Raw genomic sequence first — 18,139 nt, 5'->3', positions numbered from 1 at the left:
CTGGGGAGAAGGTCCCCATGTCTAGGGAGGAAAAGTCTTCGCATTCTCCATTGCCTCTTAGGGAACAGCAGCTGCAAAATTCCTCAGGCTTAATAAGAAGCGGAGAAACATGGCGTCAGAAGTAACAGAGCAGACCCATCTTTAGACAAAGGAATGGCTAGTCTGCTACTGTTTACCTCTGTGTGGGCGGAGTAAACCTGAGACTGGAGAAAAGGAGCCCCGTTTTCAAGCGGGAGGGAAGGGGCGGTTCCGAGGCGAGCTGTGATTGGCAGGGTCCGAGAGGGGCGATCCCGGTCTTGCCCCGCCTCCGAATGCACGCCCCATGCTCTGATCTTCGCCCCGAGGCGGGGACTCCGGACTCCAGACTTTCTGCGCCACGGAGGGAGATGGAGGGCTTCTCGGGACGCCGGGCTCTGGTGACGGGGGCGGGCAAAGGTACCGGCCAGGGGCCTCCGGCCTGAAAGCAGCGGCCCCCGCGCACCCTCTTCGTCCATTTAAGAGGCATTTCCTTACTCCTTTTTGCAGGGATCGGCCGGGCTGTGGCGGTGGCGCTGAGCCGTGCCGGGGCCCAGGTGGTCGCGCTGAGCCGGACCCAGGCGGATCTCGACCACCTGCAAAAGGAGGTAGTCCTTCTTCAATGCCTCTTTCAGAAAAGCTCGTGTAGGGTCGTCAAGCTTCTGAGAGGGCTCTTACTGGCTGGGGTTGCCCACACTCATGCTCCCCCCGACCAGCTGATCCCTGATCCTATATAGTTAGCTGATCTTCATGGAGACCCGGTGCTGAGAAAAGCTTCACTTGCTGAATTTCAGATCAGGGTGTAGGAGCGTTACTGAGAAACAATGTGATAGCTGGGGGGGGGGGGATTATCTGCCTGCACAAGTTTTGCCTTCCATGCAATTTTCACCTGTGGCACCATTTGTGTGATTATTATTAATGCAGGGAACAAAAGGCAAAAGGCACATTCCAACATGTGTAGATCTTACATAGAATCGTACAAGTTGGAAAGGAGCACAAGGATCATAATTCTAAGCCAACCCTGGTCATTCAGGAATCTTTCGCCCAATCTGGGGTTCAAACCCACGACACTGAGTTTAAGAGTCTCAGGCTCTCTACCAACCGAGCTATCCCTCATCCAAGATGTTACATTCTCATATGAGATGCAGACGATGTCACACACACTTGTGTAAAAGTGCCCCTAATGATACAGAATTAATTTCAGGGTGAAGATAGGATCTGACAGCCCTAGTCTTGAACCATCAACCACATACGTCTTCAGCCTATTCTGTGCGTCCTTATGTTTGTTGGAAGAACAGGAACTGGGGCCCCAGCAGACCCAGATTCTCTTCTGCCCCACTAGCTTAACCCTGATCTCTATCTGTTTTCTCTGTTCCTAGTGCCCTGACATCCAGACGCTATGCATAGACTTAGGAGACTGGGAGGCCACAGAGGCAGCACTGAGCACAGTGGGGGATATTGACCTGTTGGTGAATAATGCTGCTGTAGCACTGCTGCAACCATTCCTACAGGTGACCAAGGAGGCCTTTGACAGGTAATCCCAGATCCGGGGCTACAGGCAGGTTCCCTTGTTGGTATCTGGTGGTTAGGGGAAGAGATGCCTAATTTCACATTGCAAGCTGTCATACAATTACATTGCAAGCTGTCATACAATTATGTACCTTGCAGATTCTCACTCTGAGCCCTGGAGGCTTTCTGCATCCAATCCTGAAAGATGTGTAATAAAACCTTTATCCTAGATTGATGTTTTCATTTTAATCTGTCCCAGTTTGCCAAATAAAAGAGCTGGCTCACAGAGGCGCCAACCACAGCTCTTCCTGCCACTGGAGAGAGAGACAGAGAGGCTTGTTTTATTTTATCTGCTTGGTTATTGTCAAGGCAGATCCGTTGCTAAAATAGGGGGGCGGTGCTCTGTTTGCAGGTTACAAGTGTTGTCCCTGCATATTTTGGTCCCTAGCAGTAACCTCAAGGCATTGCTGTCTGCTTTGCTTTGCATATTTAATCTGACTTTGCTTTTATGTAGGTCTTTCAATGTCAACCTTCGGGCCGCACTGCATGTCTCCCAGGTGAGAAATCTGCGCGGTTTTGGGAGGGCAATGCTCACTTCTGAGCAGCCAGGCAAAAGGTTCAGAGGCTGGGCTAGTTCCCCTAGGAATTCTAGCTCAATCCTATGCATGTTTACTCTGAAGTAAACACTCACAAATAAACAATGGGATTTGCTCCCCAAGTAAGTGCATAGGACCACAGCCTTAAGATGGTAAACATGTAGAGCTTTGACCATGCTGTCGCATGCTCCTTCAGGGCTGAGGTACATTAGAACTTCTCCATGTAACTGCTCCTCTGTGCTCGAGGCTTGCACATTAAACCCCAAGCTACAATGTCCTCACCCCTTTATCGGGTGCCATGCGTTTCAGATTGTTGCTCGGAAACTGATTGCCAGGGGAGTGCCAGGTGCAATTGTGAATGTCTCGAGCCAGGCATCCCATCGGGCTCTGACCGATCACACAGTTTACTGTGAGTAAAACTACAAGGTTTTTGCTGCTGTACTTCCTGCTAAACACAGGTGGAATCTGCAAGCAGTGATTGCAGTGACAACGTTGCCTCAAGCCATGCTTGTTCAAGATAGCCATGGATGAGAGCATGAGGGGCAGGATTGGGGTGTGGGGAGGAGTAGGCAGCAACCCAGGACACTAAATTCTCTTGTTGTGTTGAAGGTTCCACCAAGAGTGCCTTGGATATGCTGACAAAGACAATGGCTCTGGAGCTGGGTTCCCACAAGGTAAGAACTGATCCTTGATGAATTATTATAAGAATGTGAACGTGGAAAGGGCCATGCGAAACCTTTCTCAATCAGAGCAGAGTAAACAGAGACTAATAATGGTTGAATCAGGATATATGCCTATGGCAGTGTTGAGAAACCTGTGCCCCCCCCCCCATGTTGTCAGACTATAATTTCCATCAGTCTCAGTCAACATGGCCCACATGGTCAGGGATGATGGGAATTGTAGTCCAAGAACATCTGGGAAGGCCACTTGGTTCACCATCCCTGATGTAGGCCAAAGAAGAAAACTCAGCTGGATCCTGCCCTGGAGGTAATCAGGTTGAATAAGTCAGAGTCACATATATTAGTACATGCCAGTTGGGACAGAAAATCTCTGTCTCTGGAGCCTGTTTATGGACAAGAATGGTTATAAAAGAGGGGGAAGATCTGAAAGCCCCAGCAGGTGTCCTGCTGGCATGAATGGGCTAAACCTGCATTCATTATCTACTTTCCTGTCCTTGCTTTTTCAAGATTCGGGTGAACAGTGTGAACCCCACGGTTGTCATGACAGACATGGGCCGCCTCAACTGGACTGATCCCCAGAAAGCTGGACCTATGATTAGCCGCATCCCATTGGGGAAATTTGCAGGTAACTTGAAGCATCAGTTTCCCACAAGGAGCGCAAGTGGGGGTCTCTGTAGCTTTGGAAACCTAGTAGAAAAGAGAAGAGCATGGCAGCCGCCTCTGAGTAACATGGAACAGTTGAGGTTGCCTCTGACTTCCCCAAAGATACCCTGCTTCCACTGGGCTAAAGGGATTGCTTACCATTTAAGAAGAAGGATTGCTTATCATTTAAGATCATGGCAAATGGGCATCCCTCCAGGGACAGGCAAAACTGCTATTTCCCCTTTTCCTGATAGACATGTAACTAGTCAGTACATGCAGTAGTCAGGAGAGTGCAGTTCTCACACAGGGGCTATACTACCCCTGTCCTGTATGGATTTGCTTGAAAAGCACACCAACCATTGAAAACTGCCTGGGAGATATCACATGCAGGAGTCCTATCACATGTATAACTGGTTGACAGACTCCAGCTAGTATCTGCCAGAGAGAACAATCTTGGGACGGGGCTACAGCGCATGTGGAAGTGCAAGGACGGGGAAGATCTTGTTTGGAGTGTGGGGCATTTCATCCACCTCTGAAAGCCCAAGGGGATTCCGTGGACTTGATTGCCTAGAGCTGTCTCTGGTCTATCTATCATTACAGAGGTGGACGATGTGGTGAACAGCATCCTCTTCCTGCTGAGCAACCAAAGCAACATGACGACAGGTGCCATGCTGCCAGTTGACGGGGGATTCCTTGCCTGCTAAAATCCAGCATTTGCTTCCGTCTTCCCTGTGTGATTTTTTTCCCTACTGAGTTATCCGGAACAGACTGAGACGTGGAATGAAATTCTGTGGAACGTGGATGGGGAACTTGCCGCAACTCCAGATCTTCATGGGCCCCAGCTCTCATCAGCCCGGCCAATAACCAGGGATGTCGGAAGTTGTGGCCACAGAGAGAGAGAGACCAAGTGGGAGGTTCCATTAGTGGATGCATGTGGAAAGTGAGGGCTGTAGGATGCTTGCTTCTGCCGCTGACCCTGAAGAAATCACACTTCCTTACTTATGGAGAAATGTTTATTGTATAAAATAAGAGGTGTTCAGCTCATCACTCTACACGATGATTAAAAACTGGACCCGTCTCCATCCCAACCCCTCCAAAGCTCTCCCTGCTCCATCCCCCAGTCCATCCCACCTGGTAAAAGGAAGGGGTTGGCCATAACCCTTTCCACCTGCATCATCTTTGATCTTACAGAAAGGTTCCTGCCATCTGGCCCTGTCCTGCTCAGGCTGGACAAGGTAAAGAGGCCTTCCTCCAACTCTCCATCTTTGGGAGAGCTGATGGTCTGTAAAACCAGCTGAGGAGCAGCACACAGGCTGATATCCTGAAAGGCAAAGGCAGCTTGGGATGGCACAGAACTGCACTGATCATTTAGCTTTGATAGTGTCTCGTGCAAATAAAGCACTATAAAGGCTACTTCTTCAACCTGTGTCCCGTTTGTCTTTCCCTGCCCCAGCTGGGGTTTGTTACCTGCTCCTGCCACAATGCTCTAGCACCAATAGAAGTAGTAATAAAGGGCTGGTCTTTCCATTCACGCATTACCCCCCCTGGCATGGAGACACGGGGAGCATGCACCTCCCACCGCTCCGCCCTGGGGGTGGGACAGCATTGAGCTCCTCCTCCTCCCATGCGGCCCTTTTACATCGACACAGACGTTAAATCAAAGAGACATTTAAAAAACACTGACTTCGTACATGATGAAGGGCCCCGCCTCTCCCATTGCGGGAACACCCAGCGAACGCTTCCTCCTGGCACATACAAGGAGGAGACACCCATAACATGCTGAACTCAGACGCCCTTAGAACACTGTGCACTTCTTGCCAGGCTTCTTCACGGGGGGAGGACAGAGCACAGCACGGATGGCTTCATCAAAGACAGTCTTGAGGCCACGCTGTGTAAGGGCAGAACACTCTAGGTACTTGACTGAACCTGGAGGAATTCAGGAGACAACATGACTTAGGGAGAGTTGTGATTTCTCTGCTTCCCCCTCAGATCCTTAAACCTTGATTATAAAATTCTTTTTTGGGGGGGAAGCAAGGTTCTAGTGCATATGATAGATAAAAAGATGGGAAACCACAGAAGCTAACACTTCTAATTGTTGGGAGAATGCTGTGTCCCCCTCAGTTCACCATTGCTTCCTGTAGCCCCCGCTTCCAAGACTCACCAATTTCCCTGGCCATAGCTAGACCTTGAGGGTAGGTAATGGGAGCCAGCTTCTTGTCACGCAGCCTCTCAATGGTGTCCTTGTCATCCCTCAGATCCAGCTTGGTGCCCACCAAAATGATTGGTGTGTTGGGGCAGTGATGTCGAACTTCTGGGTACCACTGAAAATGAGAAGCAAGGGAGTGAATCTCCTTGACGGCAGAAGTTACTCTGCGCTAGAAGCAAAATGGTACCCAAGGATAGGTGGCCCTTCCTGGCTCTTTGCTTTGCCAAAGATGCCTGGGAGAGGCCTTTAGGAAAATATCCTGATTCTACTTCCTGTCCTTGAGGCATCACTCATGTGCTTTGGGCAGCAAGATGAAAGGCACCCTCTGCCAATTTGTGGCTAGGCTGCTACGAACAGGCCTACCTCTTAGTAGTCACTTCCGCATTCTTAAGAGAAAGCCTCTTACCTTGGCTCGGACGTTTTCAAAGGAAGCTGGGCTCACCAGTGAGAAGCAAATCAGGAAAACATCCTGCAAGGATACAAGCAGGATAGATGACGAGGGTGGTATGTAACTTCTGATGAAACAACAGGAGTAGCAAATGCATCTTGTGCATCTGCAAGCTCTTTGTGTCCCAATACTGTCCTCTCTCAATTTAGTCCCCGCCCCAAAACAGCAGATTTCACAAAAGGGATGTGTAATATTGGCTTAATTTTTTATTGAACTGACTGAAGATTTTGCTCGTGGTCATGTAATTCAAACTTGTTTGTTGCAGAAAGAACATGGAATGCATTTGGTCATAGTCTACAAGAGTACTGCCTAGTTTGGTAGACGTGGAGGGGCCTTTCTCTAAAAGGAGATATAATCCGACTCCACTTGTGGAGGGGCAGCCTCATCGCTTACCGTCTGTGGGTAGGAAAGAGGCCTTAGCCTGTCATAGTCTTCTTGTCCTGCTGTATCCCACAGTCCCAGGTTTACTGGCTTCCCATCTACCATGACGTTGGCAGAATAATTATCAAACCTGGAAGGGGAAATGTTCCATCAGCAACAGAGAATCACTCTCTACTCCAGGGGTCAGCAAACTTTTTCAGCAGGGGGCTAGTCCACTGTCCCTCAGACCTTGTGTGGGGCTGGACTATATATATATATATATTTTTGGGGGGGATGCAGAAATTCCTATGCCCCACAAATAACCCAGAGGTGCATTTTAAATAAAAACACACATTCTACTAATGTAAAAACACACTGATTCCTGGACCCTGCGCAGGCCGGATTTAGAAGGCAATTGGGCCTGAGCTGGCCCCTGGGCCTTAGTTTGCCTAACCATGCTCTACTCCATCATCACATGTCACACCCTCCGTATCACAGTGCAATCCTATACATATCTACTCCCACTGAGCAATTTGGATTACTCCCAAGTAGGTGGGTTTCAGATTGCAACCTTAATTACATGCTAGATTAATTGTGCTGGAATACTTCCCACTAACTACTTCTCTCTTCTAAAGCAGTAACTATTCACTACACATTTTAGAGCATCGCCTCAATTGCATAGCTTTATTTCTTCCTCCACCACACTTAAATCACATCTGTTGTCTAACCTAATGGTGACTAAAAAGTAGTAGCACAGTCTCTTCTTCTACCTACCTACCCCTGCCTGTCTTTATTAAAAATATTATTTTCCTCCCATAACATTTGTTCTTTTTGTTTTTATATAGTGAAATAGCTCTGTTTTCTAATGTTAAACCCCGTTAATTTAAAAAGCCCTCAGGAGAAACAGGCACCAATAATGAGAGGCATTTAAGAGGGGTGATTAACATCAGCAGCCCCACTGTGGAAGCTATATTAGGACAACCTGCAAGCAGGACATTTTTCAATGATGTCAGAAGGGCCATTTGCTGAATGGGACTTACTTCTGAGGAAATAAGAAAAGATCACAGCCATAGTGGTGGGCATTGCAGGATAATATATTAAGTGATCTGTTGAACTTCCCTTTTAATTCTGCTTCCAGTTGAGAGCAGAAAAGCAGTGCCTCAGGATTGTTAAAGTGTGCTAGAGCAGAAGTAACCTGAGTTAATCTGTATATTACATTTCAGTAAGTTACTCAACAGGCAACCTGTACAGAGGTGGAGAATAAGTTTAACGCCAACCCTTTCTCTGTTACTTTCCAAGCGAAAGAATGGTAGAAGCATGTAGATGATATGACTCTAGTGAACATTTCCCATAGCACTATTATTCTTAAGCACAATCCTTGAGGGATACTACAGCCATCACAACCAGGGCTATTTTGCCCAACAAAATTCCACATAAGAAAAACAGGCATAAAGATCATCTGTGATTTTTTTACTATGTGTGTGGGGAAAAACACTGGAAAACAACGGCTATTTACAGCTTCACTGCAGATGTGCTTACAGCAAAATACTTATTTTTATTTTTAAAGTCATTTGTGCTTAACTTTTTCCGGTTTAGTAGACTATTGCTCAATTTGTCCCACTTCAAGTGCCCCTAGGAGTCCCAGTTCTTTCAACACCCAGAGAAGCAGCATCCCATTGTGGGACTTCTACAAACCGCCATATTATCTTCGCATGCATGTTATCTCACAACTATGTAGTAGAACCTCTATACTCACACAGTGGGGATGTATTCTCCGGGGAAGGCATTTGTCGTGTAGCTGATCAACAGACAGGTCTTCCCCACAGCCCTGAAGAAATGAAAGCACAGCCGTACAGCATAGACACAACAGGATAGCATGGAGTAGGGCTAAGAGGGGGGAAATGGGGTGCACCCCCACTGGATCAGATATAGATTTTTGATCTACCATTAACACACCCAAACTTCTTCCTTCAGTGACTTTGTTCTATGGGGCAGGAAACACACCTTATACAGCAGGGGTATCCAATGTACTACACTCATCAGCCCCAGCCAGCTTGGCCATGATCAAGATAACTGGAGTTGTAGTCTGGCAACAACTGGAAAACTACCCATCCCTTATAGTGAGATTCTTCACACACTACTAATCTGGGCTCATAATAACCTAAAAAAACCAACCCTCATTGTTGAGACTAACAGGGTGCACTTGGCTTAAAAAGTAAAAACACAATTAATAACCAAGGATTTTGAGTTCCAACAGGGAAAAGGGTGTTCTACGAACCAGCATTTACGCTTGGTTTTTGCCCAGCCAGCAAGCACAAAAGCCAAAGGGACAAATTTTCACCTATATGATCTCATGTACATGAGAATACATGTGAAAACCATTTGGTAGGAAACAAATGTACTGCTCTCTACTGTCCTTTCTGTGCAGCACACATTAAAAAAAATGCTTGTGATATAATGTCTGTGGACTGATTCTGTTAAGATCAGCACCAGCATTGTCTAATGGCAAGCCATTGCATAGAGAGAGGTCACACATCTTGTACCCAGTCACAGCATTCCCTTCCCATGTGCTGGAAATTTCATTTGCATGCTCGCACTTCTGACTCTTAGCCATTTACCCATCTCACTGGGTATGGTTTAAAGCAGGCAGTGTTGTGTGTTTTTCGTCTTCAGGAGGTACTCAAGAGCACGCAGTACCGGAACCTTTTTGTTGTTGTTAAAAAGCGTGGCACTTACTGTAACAACTTCATGCTGAGTACCAGCACCTATTTTTCTAGGGGGCTGGGAAGCATTGAAAGCAGGAATTGCCAACATCTGCCAACAGGGAGATTATTTTAACTTTTCTTTGAGTAAAGGTCTGAACAGATTGGGTGAGAGGTGCAGTTTGACCATGTTAGAATTATGCACTGTAACGTTTTAATTTATCTTTGTAAGCATGCAGGAAGACGGTCTTCTCATATCAGTGGAGCAATGAGGCACATAAATGGGGATACCCCAAATCAATGGGGGCAGGGAAGTTGGACCACCCAATGCCTTGCGATAAATATCACGTGGCTTTTACAGAATGCTTTTTGAGCATTCAAAGTGATTCGTGTGCATCGCCTAAACAATACTAAGAACCCACTGCAAGATAGGTCAGTGCTACTGAAAGGGGAAGCCAGGGAACCTGAAGCTGAGAGATTGGGGTGGTGGGAGATTGATTTGCTAGGGCAACAATGAGGTGGGGAGGGGAGAAAGAGAGTCAGAAGAGGGCAGACAACCGCCACAAAAATAGCTGACTGTGTTTGAAGCTGAAGGGCCAGTCACAGAGTTCACCGTTAAAGTGATGTCTGAACTAGGGGCTCCTGACTTCACACTGCCATTTATCACATCTGTATTGCACCCTTCTTTTAAAGAGCTAAGGGAGCATGCCTGATATCACCTCCTCTTTCTTACCCCTATGGGGTAGGATAGGCTGAGACTCTGTGATTTGCCCAACCCGCCCCCCAGCAGGGCTTTGAACCCAGGCTTGTGTGTTCCATGTGTTACGGAAGGGGGGGGCACCCAGATTTTAGCCGTAACACATGACTGACATGCCTTCGACAGCACACTACATGCTGACGCCCTGGCACCAGGAAAGTTCCCTAAATCCCTGAATCCATCTACCAACATAGTTATTTGAGCACAATACTGTATTCCTTTGCTGGCCCGAACATTTGAGGTGGCTGGTAACCATCCTTGGGATTTACCCTGCACCAGGGCTTATTGCTGTCAGCTTGCCAAGCTATCTTCACACATCCTCCTGGCTGGTGGCACTTAAACCTGCAAGCTGGGGAATCACAGCATTTGAAACAGCCATGGATCTGTGTGTGTGTGTGTGTGAGAGAGAGAGAGAGAGAGAGAGAGAGAGAGAGAGAGAGAGAGAGAGAGAGAATGGCACTCCATCAAGACTGGGCATTTGCCCATCTCTGCCCATCTGCAAGGTGGTCATATCATCTCAGGATTCAAAGAAGGAAACACACCGTATCTCAGCCCGCCAAGCTGAATCGGTATCAGATCCCTATCACAATAAAAGCAGCCGCCCCGCTCCTCGATCCAGCTGCGTGTATGTGCGCGGGAGAGGCGGGGAGGCATTGTGCCAAAGGGAAGGCGAATGGCTTTCATAAAGGCTCCCACCAAACCACATGGCGATGCTAAGTGCGGAAACCCGGAGGACGAACAGAGGGGCAGATCAGAAGCATGGGGTGGGTGGAAGCCTTCCCTGGAGACCCTAGGAGCCAACTCCTAGGGGGCCGAGGTCCCTTCGCCCCCGCCCCCATAAAATATTTGATGCCCCCCCAAAGTTGACGAGCGTTGCCATTCAAATGGTATGCGTGCGCCTTGTCTTGGGATTGAATACGTGGGGTGGGGCTTACCTGCCCCCCCCCATATTTTTATTCAAGTTGGCACCCCTGCTGGAGACTGCAGCAGAAAGGGGGGGCCGGCAGCATAGAAGAATGAGAGGAGAGGGGCGGCGGGCAGCTATGATCAGGGGCAAAGGCTAGCAAGGCAATGGGGGGGGGTTCGTAGGGCAACAATAGGTGCGTGTGTAAGGGGCGGGGGACAGGCATCGGAAAGCAGGCGCCTCCCCAAGAGGCAGCTAGATGGGCGTGTGCTCAGGTCCCCTAGGCTGGTGGAAACCCACCCCCCTCTTCCCCCAGGCGCCCCCCTCTCCCTTCCAGTGCACCATCCTCTTCATCTCCGCGAGGCGTTCATTCTCTCCCCGCCAGCCCAGAGCCCCACCCTTGAGGTCCCCTGCCGCCTGGGCCGAGCGCCAGCCTCGCCCATCCGCGCCCCCCGACGGCGATGCCTTCCGGCGGCACTCACCCGTCTCCCACGACCACACACTTGATGGCCTGCATCTAGCCCCGGCTGCGATGGCGGCGGCGGCGGCGGCGGCGGGCGCCGGGCTCCGTGTGCCTCGTCTTCTTTGGCGATGGATGCCGCCCGCAGCCGCAGTGAACGAGAGAGAGGGAGGGAGGGAGGAGAGGGAAGAGAGGGAGCGAGCCAGAGAGAGAGAGAGAGAGAGACCCGGGCGGGGCCAGGGAAGGAGGAGGCAGCAGCAGCAGCGTGGGAGTCCTGTGGCCCCTCCCTGCCACCCCTGGACTCGCGTCGGCGGAGCCGTGTGGAAGGACGCGGGGCAGAGCAGAGGCACCTTGCAGGAGATGCCCAGATCTTAGGACCCAGCAGGCGCCTTGGGAGCAACCCGCGGTAGCTTAGCAACTGACTGGTGCACTGCCTGGTGGCGCCTGGGACAGCAGCAGCCAGCACCGTCGGCGACAGGGAGAGGGGGGGAGAGATGGTCAGAATCGGGCCCTTTGCAGTCACAGAACCCGGGAGTTGGAAGGGGCCCCCCGAGGGTCGTCTAGTCCAACCCCCTGCAATGCAGGAATCAGGGCTACAGAACCCCTCTAATCCACCTCTGTTTAGAAACTTCCAGCGAAGGAGAGCACAGCGCCTGCAGAGGCAGTCTCTTCTAGTCTAGTAGTTATTTGCTGCCTGCATTTATGCCCTGCCTTTTCTGCCAAGGTGCTCCAGATCCTGGAAGGAGTGGAGCCCCGGCTGGGTCACAGCAAAGATTCGTTCTGGTCTCCCAGTGGCCAGTTAGGCACCCATAAGAAGCCCCATAGCAGGGCATGGCCTCAACAGCATTGGCCCCACTTGTGTTTGAGTGGCAGATTATCATCACCTCCAACATAGGTGTAGCCAGGATTTAGGTTTGGGAACCTAACCTCAGTTAGTTAAGTAAAGGTAAAGGTAAAGGTACCCCTGCCCGAACGGGCCAGTCTTGACAGACTCTGGGGTTTGTGCGCCCATCTCACATCTAGAGGCCGGGGGCCAGCGCTGTCCGGAGACACTTCCGGGTCACGTGGCCAGCGTGACAACGCTGCTCTGGCGAGCCAGAGCCGCACACGGAACGCCGTTTACCTTCCCGCTGGTAAGCGGTACCTATTTATCTACTTGCCCCCGGGGGTGCTTTCGAACTGCTAGGTTGGCAGGCGCTGGGACCGAGCAGCGGGAGCGCACCCCGCCGCGGGGATTCGAACCGCCGACCTTTCGATCGGCAAGCCCTAGGCGCTGAAGCTTTAGCCCACAGCGCCACCCGCGTCCAGTTAGTTAAGTATTTTGTATTAATTTACTTGATTTACCCCCTGCCCCCCTTGGCTACTCCCATGACTTCCAATACTAGTCTTATTCCGCCAGCACCATGTCATCCTCACAGCAAGCATGTGAAGTGGGTGAGGCTGAGAAAGTGTGGCTGCCCCAAGGTCACCCCATGAGAACTTAATGGCTGAATGGAAATTCAAACCCTGGCTTCCCTGGCCCTAACTCCAAGAGGTGGGCAAATATGTGAGGTGGGATGACCATCTGTCATAGATGCTTTAGCTGAGATTGCTGCTGATGGGAGCTGGATCCCAACATTACCTGGAGGACCAGAAGTGCCCTATCCCTGTGGGGAGTCAAACACTGCAACCACTACATTGCCGTAGGGGGTTGGCACCTTTCTGCTGGCATGGCCATTGCGCCTTTAATGTCTACAGCAGTCTGATGCTGCTGTTTATCTTCTGAGTCAGATTGAAGTAAATGTTATGGGTGCACAGTATGGTTATTCTGTTGTGAACCACCCTGTGGCCGCAAATAAAGAGTGATGCTGACATTCCTTAATAAATAAGCATGCAGGCATCCGCAACAACAGAAAGGGCTGTGGCTCAGATCTGCTTTTGCTTTGTGTGGAAAAGGTGCAAGATTCACTCGCTGGCATCCCCAGGGTAGGGAATGTCTTCTGCCTGAAATCCTGGAGAGCTGCTTGCCTGCCAGTGTTGGCAATACTGAGCTACAAGGCTGCGTCTTCATTGCTATTACAGTGGTACCTCGGGGTACAGATGCTTCAGGTTACAGACGGTTCAGGTTACAGACTCTGCTAACCCAGAAATAGTACCTCGGGTTAAGAACTTTGCTTCAGGATGAGAACAGAAATTGTGCGGTGGTGGCATGGCGGCCCCATTAGCTAAAGTGGTACCTCAGTTTCAGGTTAAGAACAGACCTCCAGAACGAATTAAGTTCTTAACCCAAGGTACCACTGTGTAATAGAATGAGGGAGGCATCTATGGTGAGTTCTGGCACCTCTTTTTCTAGAAAAATAGCACTGGATCATGTAGCCATTAGTGTCTTGAGGGGAAGTGGCAGCCCTAACCCTGCACTGCAAGTGTAACTCTGTGGCTATGGTCAGTAACTTGTTTTACAGAGCTACTTTGAGGGCATTCTCTCAAATGGGATGAAAGAGGTGAGGTCAGTCCTTATGCCCCATTACTGCAGCCACCAGCCTTTCAGTGCATCTCTGGAGTGGTACTTCCAGTTGTTGGTTCCTCCTAAATTGTGACCTGGTGAGGAATTGTGATTTGAAGCCTCAGTGCTCCACCTGGCAGCTATATTAGGGGTTGGTTAAAAGCCGTGATAAAGGTAAAGGGACCCTTGACCATTAGGTCCAGTCGTGGTCGACTCTGGGGTTGCGGTGCTCATCTCGCTTTATTGGTTGAGGGAGCCGGCGTACAGCTTCCGGGTCATGTGGCCAGCAAGACTAAGCCGCTTCTGGCGAACCAGAGCAGCGCACGCAAACACCGTTTACCTTCCCGCTGGAGCGGTACCTATTTATCTGCTTGCACTTTGACGTGCTTTCAAACTGGCGAACCAGAGCAGTGCACGGAAACGCCGTTTACCTTCCCGCTGGAGCGGTACCTATTTATCTGCTTGCACTTTGACGTGCTTTCAAACTGCCAGGTTGGCAGGAGCAGGGACCGAGCAACGGAAGCTCACCCCATTGCGGGGATCCGAACCGCCAACCTTCCGATTGGCAAGCCCTAGGCTCTGTGGTTTAACCCACAGCGCCACCCATGTCCCACAAAAGCCCTGATACATAACCTCAAATGAACAGCCTAGTGGAGGCAGCTTCCCAGGCATGAGTGCAGAAACACCCAGCATCTTTCCTTGCCCTGGAGGCCAACTCAGGCAAGCACCCTAACTCAATACAAGGAACTGCTTTTGCAAATCGCCATCTTTCCACAAAGCTGCTGGAAACCCAGGTGCCTGAGAACAGGTAACTGACACCCAGTATGGTGTCATGGTTATAGTGTTGGACTAGGGGCTTGGAGACCAGGGTTCAAATCTCCACTCGGCCATGAAGCTCCCTCACGGCTTGACCTTGGACCAGCCACTGTCTCAGTCTAGCCTTCCTAACAGGGCTATTGTGATGATAAAATGGAGAGGGGAAGAGCCCTGTACACCACCTCGAGCTCCTTGGAGGAAATGTAATTATAACTCAGTTTCATCACCTCTCATGTAGGCACCATTGCCATTATAAGAGAACAAGGGAAGCGTTCATGGTGAGTTCCGGCACCTCTTTTTCTAGAAAAATAGCACTGCGGGTGGCGTTGTGGGTTAAACCACAGAGCCTAGGACTTGGCGATCAGAAGGTTGACGGTTCGAATCCCCTTGACGGGATGAGCTCCCGTTGCTCGGTCTCTGCTCCTGCCAACCTAGCAGTTCGAAAGCACGTCAAAGTGCAAGTAGATAAATAGGTACCGCTCTGGCAGGAAGGTAAATGGCGTTTCCGTGTGCTGCTCTGGTTCGCCAGAAGCAGCTTAGTCATGCTGGCTACATAACCCGGAAGCTGTACACCAGTTCCCTAGGCCAGTAAAGCGAGATGAGCGCTGCAACCCCAGAGTTGGCCACGACGGGACCTAATGGTCAGGGGTCCCTTTACCTTACCTTTGTGTGTGTGTACATATAACGTTTTCTCTCAAACTCCACCCAAGAGAACTTATGAAATTATGGCATTCTCAGGGCCTGAGGGGGTGGAGTGGGGGAGCTGAATTGTGTCTTTAGGATTGAAAATAGATTTGCCAACCATAGTTGCTGCTTGCTGCAGGCAGCATCCCTGGGGGCACATTTCTTCTGATCTTTGCTATATAACTTCCTATCAAAGTCATGGTCTAGCAGTCAAGAGTAAGTTCAGGAAACCAATGTAGTTCTTTGGATAGCAGCCAAGCTGTGACCTAAGAGATGCAAAGCTAATTTCAACCATGTGTCTCTAGGCAAGTAATCATGTCTCTCCAGGGGCACCATTTGGGAGGCGGGGAGTTGCCCCCTATAACTCTTAGACCATATGCAATTATATTTCCAGTCAATGTACTGGTTCTATACACGGAGTATTATAAGCAGTTGAAAGGCCTTTGTACCAGCTATGCCTGTTTATTTTGCATTATGTAGAAAACCCTTTGTTTTAATGCTGTTATTGTTTAAACTGTATGTTCTTTTCTTGCAGCCCTTGCTAGGGCAGTGAATAAATAAATGCAAAGGTATTTGTTAGACAGTATCTTTGATTTAATTTTTTTTTAATCTTGTGCGTTTTTAATCATGTAATGGCAACTTTAGTGTGCATTTAAAGTGTGACACGAGGCTCAAAGTCACTTTTAGTGTCATATATGACTACTCATCAATTGCCACCCGCACATTACGGAAACCTCAAATTGGCACTGAGATTTAGTAAAATAGCTGAAGATGGTTGCTGATTTGCTGCCCCTTTCGATTAGCTCCCCAAAATGCAGGACAAGCCTAAGAGGGAACAAATTTCTGCTTTCCCACAGAATCAGTCAGATCCCATTAAACACCCATGCAAGGATTTTATTTTTTTTAAGAGTCTGCCTCATAAAACCTGACGCCTGGGGCACTGTTGATGTGTGCATGGGGGAAGGGATGTCCTTGCCATTGGGCAGAGGGTTGCAGGGCACTGATTACTCCAGACAGACATGAGCAAACAGCACTCAGGTTTCCTCCCAAACCACATAAACAAAGCTTTGAAAGAGCAAGAATAAACTAGGGTAGCTTTGTCCTTTTTCTCACCCCGCTGCCTTTGCAAACACTCTTCTCTAGCTGAGCTGTGTCCTTTCTGTCGCCAGCTATGTTGTTTTGGTATAAGCAGGAGGACACCGTGTTAGTGAAGGCAGAAAAAGGGGCAGATGATTGAAATCCCACTTCAAGCACATGCAGTTCTCAAGCACTATTAAACCCACCACCAATAGATCATCCCTAAAACAATAAGAAACTTGAAAAGCTACTGAAGATGTACAAAACTTTACAATTACAGTGGTGCCTCGCAAGACGAAAAGAATCCATTCTGTGATTCTCTTCGTCTAGCGGTTTTTTTGTCTTGCGAAGCAAGCCCATTGACGGATTAGCGGATTAGCGCTATTAGCGGCTTTTAGCGGCTTATCGGATCAGCTGATAAGCGGCTTAGCGGCTTAGAAAAAGGGGGGGAGGAAAAAAAACCGCAGGAACTCGCAAGACATTTTCGTCTTGCGAAGCAAGCCCATAGGAGATTCGTTTTGCGAAGCACCTCCAAAACGGAAAATTCTTTTGTCTAGCGAGTTTTCCGTCTTGCGAGGCATTCGTCTTGTGGGGCACCACTGTATATCCTCATAGAGTACATCTGCCACAAGGAAGCCACCTGCCGTTGGCTAATAAGCCAAGAAAAACTAAGCAGGCCTGTCTTGACCTGTTAGAAGACCCTGTCTTAACAAGCTCTAAGTTCAGGCCATCTTCATACAATGCGTTTCATATTTTAACAGGGGCTTGGAAGAGAAGTGATAAAATATTTCCTTTAGAAAGCAGTTTTGGATTTCTGCCAATTTTGGGGAAATGGAAAGTGTAAGAGTGGCATTGCTTCCCCATACAAATGGTGGCAACAATCTGAAAAGAAACAAAATTATTTCCGCACATAATTTGTATTATTGGAAGCTGCAAACACACACCCTACTGTGAAGTTTGGTACTATAGGAGGCTCCAGACTATAGGAGGGGGATTTTGCCTCCTCCTCAAAACCCACTGGAGCACAATTTATTATTATTATTATTATTATTATTATTATTATTATTATTATTATTATTAAAATTTGTATACCATCCTTCACCTGAAGATCACAGGGTGGTTCATAATAGTATATAAATGAGCTACCTCATTTTTGTAGCATGTATGAAGGGTGGGTAGACATACATGGGTCTTGTTTGCATGACACAGGAAGCCAAACCTTTGCATAGTGAGAGATGGCAAGAGTGTGTAGCTCTTGGAGAGGAGCTCACAGTTGCTGTATTCCTCCCTGGTGCTTTTAGCTGCTGTGCTGAGCTAAGTCAAGATGTGTCATCTGAACCGGGGCTTGTGGTTAAGTAGCCTCATCACTAACCACAGTTCAGATGGCATGCTAAACCAAACATTAGCTGAGCTCAGTGCAGTTTGGCAACATAAAGGACAAGGGAGAAGTAAAGCAGCTGAAAGCTTTTCCCCGGGGAGACTGCATGGTCTTGCTAAGCTAAGGTTTGGCTTAGCATGTCTTGTGCACCAGGCCATTGTCAAATTATACATAAACAACAGCGTCACAGTTATATGTGAAAAGACACATAGAATGAACACTGGTCTGTCCACAAACCGGCCCTTGAACTGGAGCAAAAGTAGAAACATTTCATTTTTTTCCTGCTTTTAAAGCTGGAATTATAAATGAACACCAAGCTTGCCACTCCCATGAAAGGAACACAGCAAATTCGCCCCATCCTTGCCCCATTAGGCCACTCAAGCCTGTACCACTTTCAAGACTAGGAAATAATGCACCGGCAGC

The 18,139-nt window shown here is 48.9% G+C and overlaps 2 protein-coding genes across 2 annotated transcripts; one reads left to right on the top strand and one right to left on the bottom strand.

Annotated features, from left to right (window-relative positions):
* Positions 1-274: 274 nt before the first annotated feature.
* DCXR (dicarbonyl and L-xylulose reductase) lies at positions 275-4,864 on the top strand. Its single transcript, XM_082211158.1, has 8 exons — positions 275-435; positions 526-623; positions 1,395-1,549; positions 2,039-2,081; positions 2,430-2,529; positions 2,730-2,794; positions 3,308-3,425; positions 4,043-4,864. Exons 1-8 carry the CDS (start codon positions 312-314, stop codon positions 4,144-4,146), a joined length of 807 nt encoding a protein of 268 aa, XP_082067284.1. The 5' UTR covers positions 275-311; the 3' UTR covers positions 4,147-4,864.
* Positions 4,438-11,653, bottom strand: RAC3 (Rac family small GTPase 3). Its single transcript, XM_082211176.1, has 6 exons — positions 11,302-11,653; positions 8,213-8,284; positions 6,490-6,607; positions 6,055-6,117; positions 5,604-5,763; positions 4,438-5,368 (listed from the first exon to the last, which is right to left on the bottom strand). Exons 1-6 carry the CDS (start codon positions 11,334-11,336, stop codon positions 5,238-5,240), a joined length of 579 nt encoding a protein of 192 aa, XP_082067302.1. The 5' UTR covers positions 11,337-11,653; the 3' UTR covers positions 4,438-5,237.
* Positions 11,654-18,139: the final 6,486 nt, after the last annotated feature.

Source organism: Podarcis vaucheri (genome assembly GCF_965113315.1).
Source record: "Podarcis vaucheri genome assembly, chromosome: 2".
Classification (NCBI taxonomy): domain Eukaryota; kingdom Metazoa; phylum Chordata; class Lepidosauria; order Squamata; family Lacertidae; genus Podarcis; species Podarcis vaucheri.
This window is presented reverse-complemented; position numbering and strand designations above follow the sequence as displayed.

What these genes read in the sequence shown, in the direction of transcription:
- DCXR (XM_082211158.1), top strand. Translation starts at nt 312, where the DNA reads ATGCACGCCCCATGCTCTGATCTTCGCCCCGAGGCGGGGACTCCGGAC. An exon ending in ACCAAGGAGGCCTTTGACAG is followed by an intron (nt 1,550 to 2,038) that starts GTAATCCCAGAT and finishes GCTTTTATGTAG; the next exon opens with GTCTTTCAATGTCAACCTTC. An exon ending in CCGCACTGCATGTCTCCCAG is followed by an intron (nt 2,082 to 2,429) that starts GTGAGAAATCTG and finishes CATGCGTTTCAG; the next exon opens with ATTGTTGCTCGGAAACTGAT.
- RAC3 (XM_082211176.1), bottom strand. Translation starts at nt 11,336, where the DNA reads ATGCAGGCCATCAAGTGTGTGGTCGTGGGAGACGG. An exon ending in GGAGAATACATCCCCACTGT is followed by an intron (nt 6,608 to 8,212) that starts GTGAGTATAGAG and finishes TTCCCCTTCCAG; the next exon opens with GTTTGATAATTATTCTGCCA. An exon ending in TTGAAAACGTCCGAGCCAAG is followed by an intron (nt 5,764 to 6,054) that starts GTAAGAGGCTTT and finishes TCTCATTTTCAG; the next exon opens with TGGTACCCAGAAGTTCGACA.